This window comes from Carya illinoinensis, chromosome 6 (assembly GCF_018687715.1).
Source record: "Carya illinoinensis cultivar Pawnee chromosome 6, C.illinoinensisPawnee_v1, whole genome shotgun sequence".
Classification (NCBI taxonomy): domain Eukaryota; kingdom Viridiplantae; phylum Streptophyta; class Magnoliopsida; order Fagales; family Juglandaceae; genus Carya; species Carya illinoinensis.
Window position 1 is genome coordinate 3,103,620 of NC_056757.1, and position 12,554 is coordinate 3,116,173.

Sequence of the window (12,554 nt, forward strand, 5' to 3'; positions counted from 1 at the left end):
AAAAATACAGGGGAAAGAGAGACTTGACAGGAAATTCTCATCTTCAACGTTTCACGAGAAGAATGCCTCCCTAGTAGATGGAAGATTGTCTATCAAACATGTACAATAATTAACGCCATTCTATATTTCTCATCATTCATTAAAAGCTATACATAGGAAAATCATCGTGTATGCTATTTATTCACATATAAAGCACATTACGCAGACCAACAGAGGGATCATCAAGATGATAATCTACACAATCATAAATGAGATTTAGTTTTAATCCTATCCATTTAATGAAGGACGGAACAACATGACAGATAATAAATACAACACAAGCAAAAACAAATTATATAGTCAAAAGGGTCAGAAGCTACCCAGATACGCTATTGTTGATTATAGTAGCCACTTTGGTGAGGAGGAGGATAGGGAGCTGGAATGTTATAAGGAGGCCGAGGAAGAGATCCAGGTTGTTGTGCGTGAGCATTGTAGTATGGGCCTCGCCACCCCGGATAAGCAGGTTGGCCATACTCGTGGCTTGCAGGTAGCTGCTGTTGGGCCTGAGGAGGTGGATATGGAGCAGCAGAAGCAGGTGGAACTTGGTATGGATGAAGCGGCGGCGGCGGCTGTGGGGAGCTGTAAGGGGCAGGCGGGTGACCGTATCCTGCCATTGTTGGCTGCTCACGGGTATGGTAGTAAGGTGTTTGTAAACGAGGATCTGCCTGCTGATGTAAATTGGATCTCTGATTTTGATATCCTACTGAAGGGTAATTGTTCGCAACTGTGTTTTTGCCATCTTGGAAACTTAGGCCGGCCATTTGTCTTTGCACATCTTCAATCATTTCCCGGCACTGGATGCCTCTGGTCATGATAAAATCACTGCATTGCTGCTTTACATTTGTGATTGCATCCTATTGGAAAAACACACCTCATATATCAGCTAATTGTGTGAAAATATACCCCTTTTCTCAACATAAAAATAGGCCAAGTTTATAAAGCAACAACTGATCAACTTATTACCTGAAAAGTAACATAGAACTTCAATCCTTCATTTATATTCTCCTTAATCTCACGAAACTTTGCAATGGCAGCTTGAATCTGCTTGTAACATTTTTCACGCGATGCTGGAAATATTGAGGGGCAAAAAGATCAAATCAAAATATATGAAAAGAGAATACCATACTCCTTTGAATTGTAAAATGCAGCCTATAAGCATCATCAAAGCAAAAAGTTATAGTAGAATGTTTAGAAAGAACGCAAGGACCTACTTAAGCAAAAATAAGCATCATTAGAAAGAAGGGACAATAGAGGAAAGGTATAATCACATTTTTTTTTTAATTAAAAAAAAAAAAAAAAAAAAAGAAGAAAATGAATAATAAGATAATCCGAGAATGTGATGTCATTTGACCACCAGAATGATAACCTCGGAGAAACACGAATGGTAGAGTAGTATTGGATGGCCCAGCACAGAAACAGACCCCTATACATGCAAGTCCCGGGATTCAGGTTTATTTGTTAGAAACAGATTGGACACGGATCCTTGCTCCTAAAAGTTTTCAGAAACCAAGGTACACACCCATGAGTTGATTAACATACTTGAGAAACAGGTAGGTCTCATAAACCATTGAGGGTGGAATGAGATGTCAAGAACTTTGCATTGTGAGGTGTCAAGAACTTTGTGGAATGAGATCTTTAGAAGAATTGATGCTCCTTGGGTAATGCAATGCCATTGGAGGTGGTTGATCTACTTGCTTGTTGGAAGGACATTCACGGCTGTCCTCAGGTGGGGGCACTTTGGAAGATGGTAACGTTGTGCATTATGTGGTGTATTTGTTCGGAAAGGAATGCATGGTGTTTTGAAGATACGTAGCACACTATGGCGGAGCTTCAGAATTTTTTCTTACACATGTTAATGCTCTGGTTTTCAGCTATTGTGCTTCCCGGAACCAATGTTCATGACTTCTTATCTTTTAGCATGTTTAGAAAGTTTTTAGGCGTTTCTTCTGTATACTCCCTGTGTACATAGGCTATGCCTATTTTCATTCCCTTCAACAAAATTTGATTATTACTTATAAAAAAAAAAAGGTCTCATAAACCATGTCATAGATGAACTACTAAATCATGGTCATATTGATTAGTATTCCATGTCCATTTGAAAAAACACCTAAGTCAGACTAGCTAATAGAAACTGATATGCCTGAAGCATAACGTAAATGTGAAAAGTTTTAAATGGCATTGGGCTGTAAAATGCTTAGAATGCATGAAGATCTTTCACACATTTAACAATAAAGAGTAAAGAAAAAAAATTGAATGTGTCCTTAAAAAAGAAATGACCCAACCAAAAAACCAACCTTTATAATCTTCAAGGTTAAAGATCGCTGAAAACTCATTATTTTGAGCCTGTAACAAAAATAACAATGTTATTAAGATGCTGAAAATGCTTCATCCAAATCTCCTTTTTAACCTCATGAATATCAGAATCTAACAGTTATAACTTATATGGGTAAAAATGTCAAGTTGATGCATAGCAGGGAAAAAAATACAAAGATGCCATTAAGAGAAAAAATGAAAAGCTGGGAAAATTAAAAATTAAAAAAAAATAATTGTGAAGCACCCAATTTGCAATCACCACTCACCACTCTCAAACCGTCAATTTTAACAATTACCATCCTAAACTACCAAAAAATGGCAATCCACAACCTCCATGAAAAGTTTGACATCAATAAACTTAATAAAAAATTGAAAAATAAAAAGTAAAAAAGGGAAAATAAAAAAAATAATTTTTTTAAAAAAATATTCAAATAAAATAAAAACATAAAAAATGAAATTTATTTTTTTAAGAACAATTTAAAAAAAAGGCATAAGTAATTTTTTTCAATCAAGAAAAACTAAAAGCACAAAAAATAAAATAATCATTTTTTCCTTAATTAAAGTTTAATCCTTTTATTTTTTTTATGAAACATTTTAGAAAACATTTATATTTTTAAATATTTTCTATAAAATTTCTCTAATTAACAGGATACTTTGTCCTTTGGATCGAGAACTTTCAGAGGTGACTGTCTTTTAAGGGAAAATAGGGTACCGAAAGTTTTTCCTAGTGTGGAGTCGTGATTCATCATTGCCAAATTGATAGCATGGGGTTAATTGTAAATTAAGTGATAGTTTGAATGGGGTTTTGTATTTTTCCCTAAAGAATTAGACCTGGATTTGCAGCAATAATTGTTCTTGCGCCTCAATATTTTGGGCAATTTCTTCACAAATGTGATCATACTTTGATATCTCCTTCCTGAAAAGATCCTCGTAGGAGCCAGTTGATGTCATCAGCTTAGGTAGTATATCATCCTGAAGCCATATGTAGAGCATAAACACTTACTAAATATATATACATACATATATATATATATATATATAGAGAGAGAGAGAGAGAGAGAGAGAGAGAGAGAGAGAGAGAGAGAGTATAAGCACAATCGAGTATGTCATAATGTATCACTGTAAAACTACCAATTACGGGAACAACAAACTGCATAGAAGGAACACTTGATCATTATACAATTTGATCACAGTAATAGGCAGCCACATTTGTAGAAAGCAAACATCCAACTTATTGATTTCTACATGCAAAAGACACGAACTATAATACAACATGCTCTTTGGAAAACACACATCAGATTATGCTTGTGCAGAAAATGCCAAAAACAAAGACAAGTGCAAAAGAAGAATAACGCAAATTTTTTTTTGTGTTATCCTTGTTTTGCACTTATCTTTGTTTGGTTCATATCTTAAAAACAAGAGTAGCAATTGCAAATTTTAACTCCGTTCTTACTTGTATGGAATATTCAAAACCAAAATTATTCAGCTGGATTTAATAGTTTCTAATATTCACTGGACATTTTTTTATATAAGTAAACGATTTTATTAATGATGATAGGCATAGCCCAAGTACACAAGATGGTATACAAGATATAGGACCTATCCAGTTCGCAGTAATGAAAACAAGAAAGCCATGAAAATCTAGGCCATTAAAGAGATAGGACCTAATATTCATTGGACATTATCATAATGCAGCTATTAAAGATAAAACTTTTTTGATATAATGAACAACAAAAAGTACAAGATATAACCTTAACAACACAGATTTTAAACATTTTCTTCTAATTAGGCAAATGCAGCAAACGACTAATGCTTGAAGATCGTTTTGCAACAATTATACGTAACTTTAACCCATCTAATCCTTTTCATATTGATGAAAATACATGCAATAATAAGGACCTCAAAACAATCCAAAACGATATCTGCATCTTATGGTTAAGAGTCATTTTATTAGAAATGACTTAAGATTAAAAAACAAGTGAAGAATAACCATTAGTTCCGCGTTTAGCTCAAGACAAAGAGCCCAAGCAAGTATACATGTTGAACCAAAAAAAAAACCCCTAGTTGAAACCAGAGAACATATCAGTCCACAATTTTCTTCTGGGTCAGTTTGCCTCTTTTTCATTTATTGGTAAGTTACGCACCCGATGGGTCATGAACTCAAGACCTCACCTACACTTTATTTTTATAGGAGAAAATGCCATTTGAATTTCATTGGCATTTTTGGTGGGATTGAGGGGAAATACAAATACCAATGTCACCTCAAAAAATAAATAAATAAAGACATAAGACCTGGCCGCTAAATAACCATATGCATGCAATAAAGAAGTCAAACAAGGCATAACTCTGCACTTCTTCTGTACAAGGGTGCACTCTTTTCTTTCAATGAAAATCTATCAATTATTGATAATAAAACACACCTTCCTTTTCATCTCTTTAAGCATGTCTTCAAGACCAGCCCGTTGTGCACCAAGAGTTTCCAATTGCCTCTGTATCATTAAGCATGCAAAGTTAAAAATAGTCAAACACAAAAGTAGTACATACAAACCTTAAAACACCTTTGAGATTAGGAATAGGACCTTTAGATCTAATCTCAAAGCAAAATACTTGATGGATAGATCTTATTTCTGGGACACTTTACCTAAGAGGCCTTTGGAAGTAAGAAAAATTATGTATTCCAGTTTACACCAATGTTTCCAGTTCCCAATATACCATGTACACCAAGATGTAGGTTTTGAGAACATGTTGACACAAGAAGTGGATAAGTTGGAGATGCACGCATGCTTGTATGTATGTATTTATACAGATATATAGATACATTGCATGCCAATGTACCACATGCCAGTCATCAAGCACAAGTCCAAAACATCAGTGCAACTGGTCAATGCTTAACTTCTTTCCTTGTAATTATTCACAAGCAAAAGTGATTTTTTATTAAAGCAAGAATTAGGCATAGCCCAAGTACATAGAAAGTATACAACTAAGAACACCTAGTTACAATTAGTAAAGCAAGAATTAGGCATAGCCCAAGTACATAGAAAGTATACAACTAAGAACACCTAGTTACAATTAGGAGCTAGAGATATATACAACGAAATCATGGAACTTGACCCATTCAAAACAATAACCGCAGCCCAAAAAGCAGAAAGTAAAAAACTTATGTGTCACATGCAACTTATATTCGCAACTCTTAACAACTTATGTGGCGCATGCAGTGCAGAAACACTTCTTTCTCCAATCTTTCTACGAATAGCTAGGAGTTCATGAGAAACCTATCCTTCTACCAATTCTAAGCATTAAAAGTCAGACTTTCCAAACCTAGAATAGCGATGCCAAAAGTAAAGTCCAACCACAGAAAACAAATCAATATAAATATATGATACCAATTATATTTAAGTAAAAAATGTTAAAATCATATATTCGATAAAAATGGAATAACATCATACCATTTTTAACTATTAAAACAGCATGACATCTACACGGTAAGTTATTTGAAACAACCAGTATGATGTGACTAGATTGTTTACATCTTGTCTAAAGCTTCAAAACATTCTCCAAACAAGTTCAGCCCCTACTTGACACGTGCTTTATCATTACTATATTTTACAGATCAAGAAAGTATTCTCCAAACAAATGAGAGGATGAAAATATATGAATGTACATAATACTCTGCCAAAAAACTTGTATTTTTTTTTTTTGGGTGTGGGGGGGGGGGTTGCTGGGCCAGGGGGAGGAGTGAATGATAAAAATAAAAAAAAAGGCATAATCAAGCATTGGAAAAATGTGGAAAAGACATCTTTGGCTCATATAAATTAAAGAAGGGGAAAATCTGATCTGTGTTCTTGAGGTCTGCCTATTGTCATCAATAAAATTAACATTTCCTTATCAAAAATATTAAAGAAAATATTTACCAAGCTCTGCTTCAGGGCACCGACGACAGCATCTTCATTGGAATCTAGGGACATTATGGGTCTTGCTAAAGATGGGAGGGCCGATTCAATCTGACGAAAGAAAATCCACATATAGGATTTCATGGCATGTTGAACCAATAGACAGCAGTAAATTATTTAAAAACATGCTAAGGTAAACAACGCTGGCCAATCCATAGCGTCAAAAGCTATACCCAGATTGCTAATCTAAACAAGACAGATACAGGATAAAAACAAAATGAAGCAACTAAATGAAACAGTTTGTCGGTAGTTTGTGAATTCTGATTATCCCAAAAAAAATTAGAAGTGGGCACTGCAAAATGCTTTCATTATTGGTGTGAGAAAAGGTGAATGAAAACTTGGGCTATATTTGTTTCACTAAAAATGAAGAACAAAGAAATAAAATCCTAACAACTTCTAAAGATTTTTTTTTTTTTTTGACAAGTAAAGTAAAACTTTATTGATAGGAATACACGTGGCCCAAGTACACAGGGAATTATTCTAAAAAATTTGGAAAAACTAAAGTCTTATATGGTAGGAAAATGCATCCAGAATTCTATTGCAGAACGTATTTAAAAAATAAAAATAAAAAATAAAATTAAATAAAATTAAAAAAAATAAAAAATAAAAAATAAAAAAGAAGAAGAAAGCTAAACTTTTGAGGTGCTGAGTTTATTTTAGAGATATTTCAGAAAGCAAAGTCCTCATAAACTGAAAGTATCAATACCTTCATTGTCTGAGGTTCTTTCCATTTCTCCATTCTAATAAAAATAACTCAATCCTAAACCAGTTGAAAATTGGAAACCACATGTTTTAGTAATAAATATCTTTTCAAGATATCATTACCAAATAAAATAAACTTTCCACTAAAACAAACACAGACTAAACTTAAAGTGCTACAAATTTTGTCCCAAAAAAACTAAAAATGCAAAAGACAAAACAATGGATAAAGGAATGCCTTTGAAACTCTTACTAATGCATTTTCCATATAGTCAATTTGCTTAAGTGCATGACTGATGGATCCCACAAGAACTATATTATATTAACCAGATTTTCCTTTTTTTTAATAGGTGACAAATGCACGAAATTCTTTCACAAAATGGCTAATTCACACCGTAGACATGATGCTATTGAGGTTCTTCATGTAGGTGATAATCTAATTACTGATAATGGGGAGATTGGAGATCTTTTTGTGAATTATTATGAGAAGCTTTTTCGGGAAGAATATTCTTGGAGACCTAAGTTAGATGGGCTGTCTTTTGAGTCCATTGATCATCTTAGTGCAGATTGGTTGGAGAGGTTTGTTGGAAGAAATTAGGGATTTTTTTCTTAAAACGCTATATCTTTGGGCTAAGGCTTTTGTATTGAATAGTGATGAATTGTTGGAGTTTTTCTAGTTTTTTTTCTTTCTTCTTAGCTGTTGTATGTAGGTATTTCTTCTTGTATACTTCCTATGTACTTGGGCTATGCCTATTTACGGTAATAAAACTCTTATTAACTATCAAAACAAGATAAGGCACGAGTCCAGATGGTTTTTTTATGGCATTTTTTCAAGCATGCTGGGATATTGCGAAGGAAGACATATGAAAGTTTTTGGAGAATTTAATTCATTCTTAAAATTTGAGAAGAGTTTTAATACTACTTATTCCTAAAAAGGCAGGCGCTGGAGATATGAGGGATTTTCGCACTATTAGCTTGGTGAATGGGGTGTATAAGATCATTTCTAAGGTGCTAGCTAACCGCATGAGTGCGGTCATGGACAAGATTAATTCGAAGTCTCAGAATGCATTTGTGAGGGTACAACAAATCCTGGACTCGGTTTTAATTGCTAATGAATGCTTGGAAAGCAGAATTAGAATGGGTATATCTGGAATCTTAGTTAAATTGGACATGGAAAGGCTTTGGACCACGTCAATTGGGACTTTCTTCTTTATTTAGTTGGGAGATTTGGTTTTGGAGAGAAGTGGTGTTTGTGTATAAAACATTGTATTTCGACAGCCAGATTTTCTTTATTGGTGAATGGCACTTCAGTGGGTTTTTTTAATAGCTCCCATGGACTAAGGCAAGGAGACCCTTTATATCCTTATCTTTTTGTATTAGTTATGGATGATTTGAGTCGTATCATTGAAGTAGCTATGAAGAGGAATTTTTTGTCGGGATTTATGGTGGGAGATGACTAACAGGGCAGCATTACAGTTTCAGATTTACTTTTTTTGCACACAATACTTTAATCCTTAGTGATTCAAGTCAAGATCATCTCCGTGCTTTGAGAGCCTTATTGCTATGCTTTGAAGCTGTTTCAGGACTTAGAATTAACTTATCTACGTCTGAAATTATTCCAGAGGGTATGGTCAGGACTATTTTTTATTTGGCTAATATCTTGGGATGTAAGGCAGCTAGATCTTTACCTTTGAAATATCTTGGATTACCTTTGGGTGCTCCTCAAAAAACACTTTCTATATGGGATGGGGTTATTGAGAAGATTGGGAGGTGGCTATTTGTTTTTTGTATACTTCCTGTGTACGCGGGCTATGCCTATTTCTTTCAGATCAATAATATTTTTCTCTTACTTATTAAAAAAAAGGGGGGGGGGGGGGGGGGGGGGGGGTGGGGGGGAAGAGCTACATTGATTAAGAGTACTTTGTCTAATCTCCCCACATATTTCCTTTCTCTTTTTCCTTTACCTGTGGAGGTTGCAAAAAAAAAAAAAAATAGAGAGGATTTTTCAAATTTTCTTGTAGGATGGTAATGGGGAGGAAAGAAAATTTAATTTTGGGAGTTTCGAACAAGATTTGTCAACCAGTTTCATATGGAGGTTTGGGTGTGAGAAATTTAAAGCTTTTCAATAAAGCTCTACTTGGGAAATGGCTTTGGAGATACCATTTTAAGAGTAAGAATTATGGAAAAAAATTGTGGATATTGGGTTAGGTTTGGAAGTCTTTTCAAACACAAAATTCTCATATCATCTCATCTCATCATTACAACTTTTTCAGATTCCCACATAAAATATAATAAACAATTTAATTTTTTCAAATCTCAATTCAACTTTTGCAAATCCCAAAACAATAATAATATTAAAAAATAATATTTTATTCAATTTTCAACTTTCATCTCAAACTAAAAATTTTCATCTCAACATCCAAACCTAACCCCGAGGATGTGGGGGAGCTGGTGCACAAATAAAGTTAAAGGGCTGTATGGGGTGGCTTGTGGAAGTCCATTGGTTAGTATGGTGGGCTTTTTATGTGGGGGATGGGGCAAATATTTATTTTTGGCATGATACTTGGTGCGGGGATTCAGCTCTTAAGTACATTTATCCTAATTTATTTAGGATTGCTAGAGATAAAGGGGCTGCAATGGCTGAGTCTTATAAGATTTCTAATAACATGCTTCAGTGGAATGTGGATTTCGACAGAGATGTGCAGGACTGGGAAGTGGGTGAGGTACCTGACTTTTTGGGAAGATTATATGACATGAAAATTGATCAGAATAGAGAGGACAGCCTGATGTGGTTGCAAACAAATAACTCCAGATTTACTGTAAAATCTTTTTATAAGGCATTACTTAGTCAGGGAGTTAAAGACTATCCCTGAAATGCCCTGAATTGTATTTGAAGGGCAAAGGTGCCTAGCAAGGTTGCTTTTTTCTGTTGGTTGGTGTCTCTTGGGAAAATATTAACCACGGATAATTTGAGGAATAGAGGTTTATTTGTGGTTGATTGGAGTTTTATGTGTAAGAATGATGGTGAATCTGTATACTTGGGCTTTGCCTATTCGTATTAATATTATCGTTTACCTATCAAAAAAGAATGATGGTGAATCTGTTAACCATCTTTTTCTTCACTGTGAGGTGGCGACAATATTGTGGAATGAGATTCTAGCAAGAGTAGGCATTGCTTGGGTGATGCCTATGCATGTGGTGGATTTTTTGGCTTGCTGGCAAGGTTCAGTGGGATGTAGAGGCAGTGCAGCAGTGTGGAGGATGATTCCCTTATGTTTGTTTTGGTGCTTACGGCTGGAAAGAAATGGGAGGTGTTTTGAAGATTGTGAACGTTCTATGGGGGAGTTTAGGGATTTTTTCTTTAGCACTTTATATTTTTGGGTGAAGAATTTTGTAAGGGATGGGAATATTTGTAATGTTTTATTTTAGTACTGTTTTGCTTTAGCTTGTGTTTAGGCATACTCACTTGTATACTGCATCCTGCGTCCTTAGGCTGTGCCTATTTACTTGGAATAAAATCTCTTATTGACTTAAAAAAACAAAAAAATAATTAAAACCATTGAACAAACATACAGGACGGCAATCAAGGATTGACATCAATGCTGAATGTTCCCTGACTGATCGCTCGATACGGCCATCACTTTCAGCTGCTTGCTTCAAGTTGGCCGCAAATCTATTCAACCTATCCAGTAAGTTCTTTGTTAGAGTGCTGGACTGAGGTCTAGTCCAACGCGTTCCAAATTGGCTTCTAAATTGAGCATCTTCTCCTTCCTCTTTCTGCAGGAGTTCCTCTATCTGGACCAGCACTTCCTGGTTTACCCTCCTCAGATCCCTAAGCTGCTCCAACTCTGCTTCCAAACCAGCTGGGCCCCCACTTATCTGGACTGCCTCCACATCTTCTTTAAGATCTGTAGGGAGAGTAAAATTGCCTTCTAAGGCAAATATAGATTCCGGTTGATCCATCTCCTTGAGCCTTACCCGGGTCAACTCACTGGCTTGTTGTAATTTTTCAGCTTGTGTTCGGATAATGTCATCCACCATTTCAGTGTACCTGGAAAGAGCCTTAGCACTACTGTCCGGAACAAGACTTGCAAACATCTTCTCCTTGCTTGCATCCAATACGTCATTCATTGCCATTGACTTAACCAAGGAGAATGCAGGAAGAGGTGGTAAAGAACTTGGGGAAGGAACCCTCATGAGGTAAACCCTATCATTCTCCTTGATGGCCCTCTCTAGGTTTCGATTTAGATTAGCCTCCAACTTGTGAATTGCATCCAGAAGTTGTGCTGCAGCACCCTTTGAGGATTTCTTTACCTCGGTTAAAGCACTAACCCCACTCCTCAACCGTGAGATTTCTTCCGCAATCTCTTCTTTCTCGTGAAGCTCTAAACTGTACCTATAGCATGCTTCTGAATAAAACAGAGCTGTCTTCAGTTGCACGTGAGATAGCCAGCCCTTGTCAAAATGCTGGTTCAAAGGTGGAACGTTCAGGGCTGCCAAAGCCTCCTCATAGTAAACCCCCACCTGTAATGACGTCCATATCTCTAAGCAACTTAAGACAAAAAGAATATCGATGACTGAACAAACCCGACATAATGATACATCAAACTTTATTCTACATGTGGGTTACAAATATGAACTCGAGAATTCCAAATTACAATTTAGTTCACTATAGCAGCACGTTATCTCTATTGCAAAAATCCCAGTTTCAAGTTTTTTACGAATGAGCCAAATTACCAATCCTATCTATTTGACCAAATTTGATCACTTATCTAATTCGTTTAGTTGTTACCAAAGAAATTTTTGTACACAGACCTGCCTGGAGATCTTGGCGCAGACTCCCGGGGTGCTCCCTTTGGCGATGGTATTCTCGAACACGCATTCCTGCGCCTGAGCCAGCATCAGGCGCTCGAGCATGCCGGCACACTCGATGGATATGTCCACGGTGGAGGAGCTCCCGATAGACGCTTTTGTAGACGCATTATCTCTCAGAAACGCGAACGCCCCAGCCGCCCCCATGAACGCGTGTGACGCCTGCCTTCTTCCATCTACCGTGGCCCGATCGTAGGAGAGCCCAATCCGGCTGTACACCGCGCCGAGATTGAAGAGCACGGCGGCCTTCTCCAAATGAATGTTCTGCTGCGAGGCCTTCTGCTTCTGCTTAAAAGCGTCCTGCCAGATGAAGGTGACAGTGTTTATGTGGTCCTTGTCGGGGGAGATGGGGAAGCGAGTCTCGACGAGGCAGAGGGCCTTGAAGTAATTCTGAAGGAGATCTCGACGGGCGGTAGGTGTAGGGTCGGATAGGCGCTCGATATCGGAGCGAAGTTGGTTAAGAGTTTGGAGGTCGTCCTCGAGGTTCTGGGCCTCGCGGTCCGAGTAATTGAAGGCGATAAAGTTCCGGAGCGGGCGGTAGAGGTCGACGGAATTGGTCCTCTTCTCGAAGATCGCGAGCATTATATTGGTGGTAGTAGCCGATGATGACGATGCCGATCCAGCCATAGCAGAGGAATCGGACTTGGATCGAAGAAGAAGAATTGGGCGAGTCAATCCGAG

The 12,554-nt window shown here is 36.7% G+C and overlaps 1 protein-coding gene across 2 annotated transcripts; it reads right to left on the minus strand.

The window, feature by feature from the left end:
• Positions 1-101: 101 nt before the first annotated feature.
• Positions 102-12,500, minus strand: LOC122314298 (vacuolar-sorting protein BRO1-like). Of its 2 annotated transcripts, XM_043129798.1 has the most exons (8): positions 11,817-12,500; positions 10,575-11,525; positions 6,264-6,353; positions 4,773-4,841; positions 3,184-3,324; positions 2,334-2,382; positions 1,003-1,106; positions 102-893 (listed from the first exon to the last, which is right to left on the minus strand). In XM_043129798.1, exons 1-8 carry the CDS (start codon positions 12,498-12,500, stop codon positions 369-371), a joined length of 2,613 nt encoding a protein of 870 aa, XP_042985732.1. In that variant the 3' UTR covers positions 102-368. The 2 variants fall into 2 exon arrangements, with proteins under 2 accessions (XP_042985732.1, XP_042985733.1); XM_043129799.1 differs by lacking the exon at positions 6,264-6,353.
• Positions 12,501-12,554: the final 54 nt, after the last annotated feature.

Excerpts from the sequence above, each read along its gene's own strand:
- LOC122314298 (XM_043129798.1), bottom strand. The coding sequence starts at position 12,500 with ATGGCTGGATCGGCATCGTCATCATCGGCTACTACCACCAATATAATG. Across the intron at positions 11,526-11,816 it reads GCGCCAAGATCTCCAGGCAG|GTGGGGGTTTACTATGAGGA; the intron begins GTCTGTGTACAA and ends ACGTCATTACAG. Across the intron at positions 3,325-4,772 it reads TTAAAGAGATGAAAAGGAAG|GATGATATACTACCTAAGCT; the intron begins GTGTGTTTTATT and ends ATATGGCTTCAG.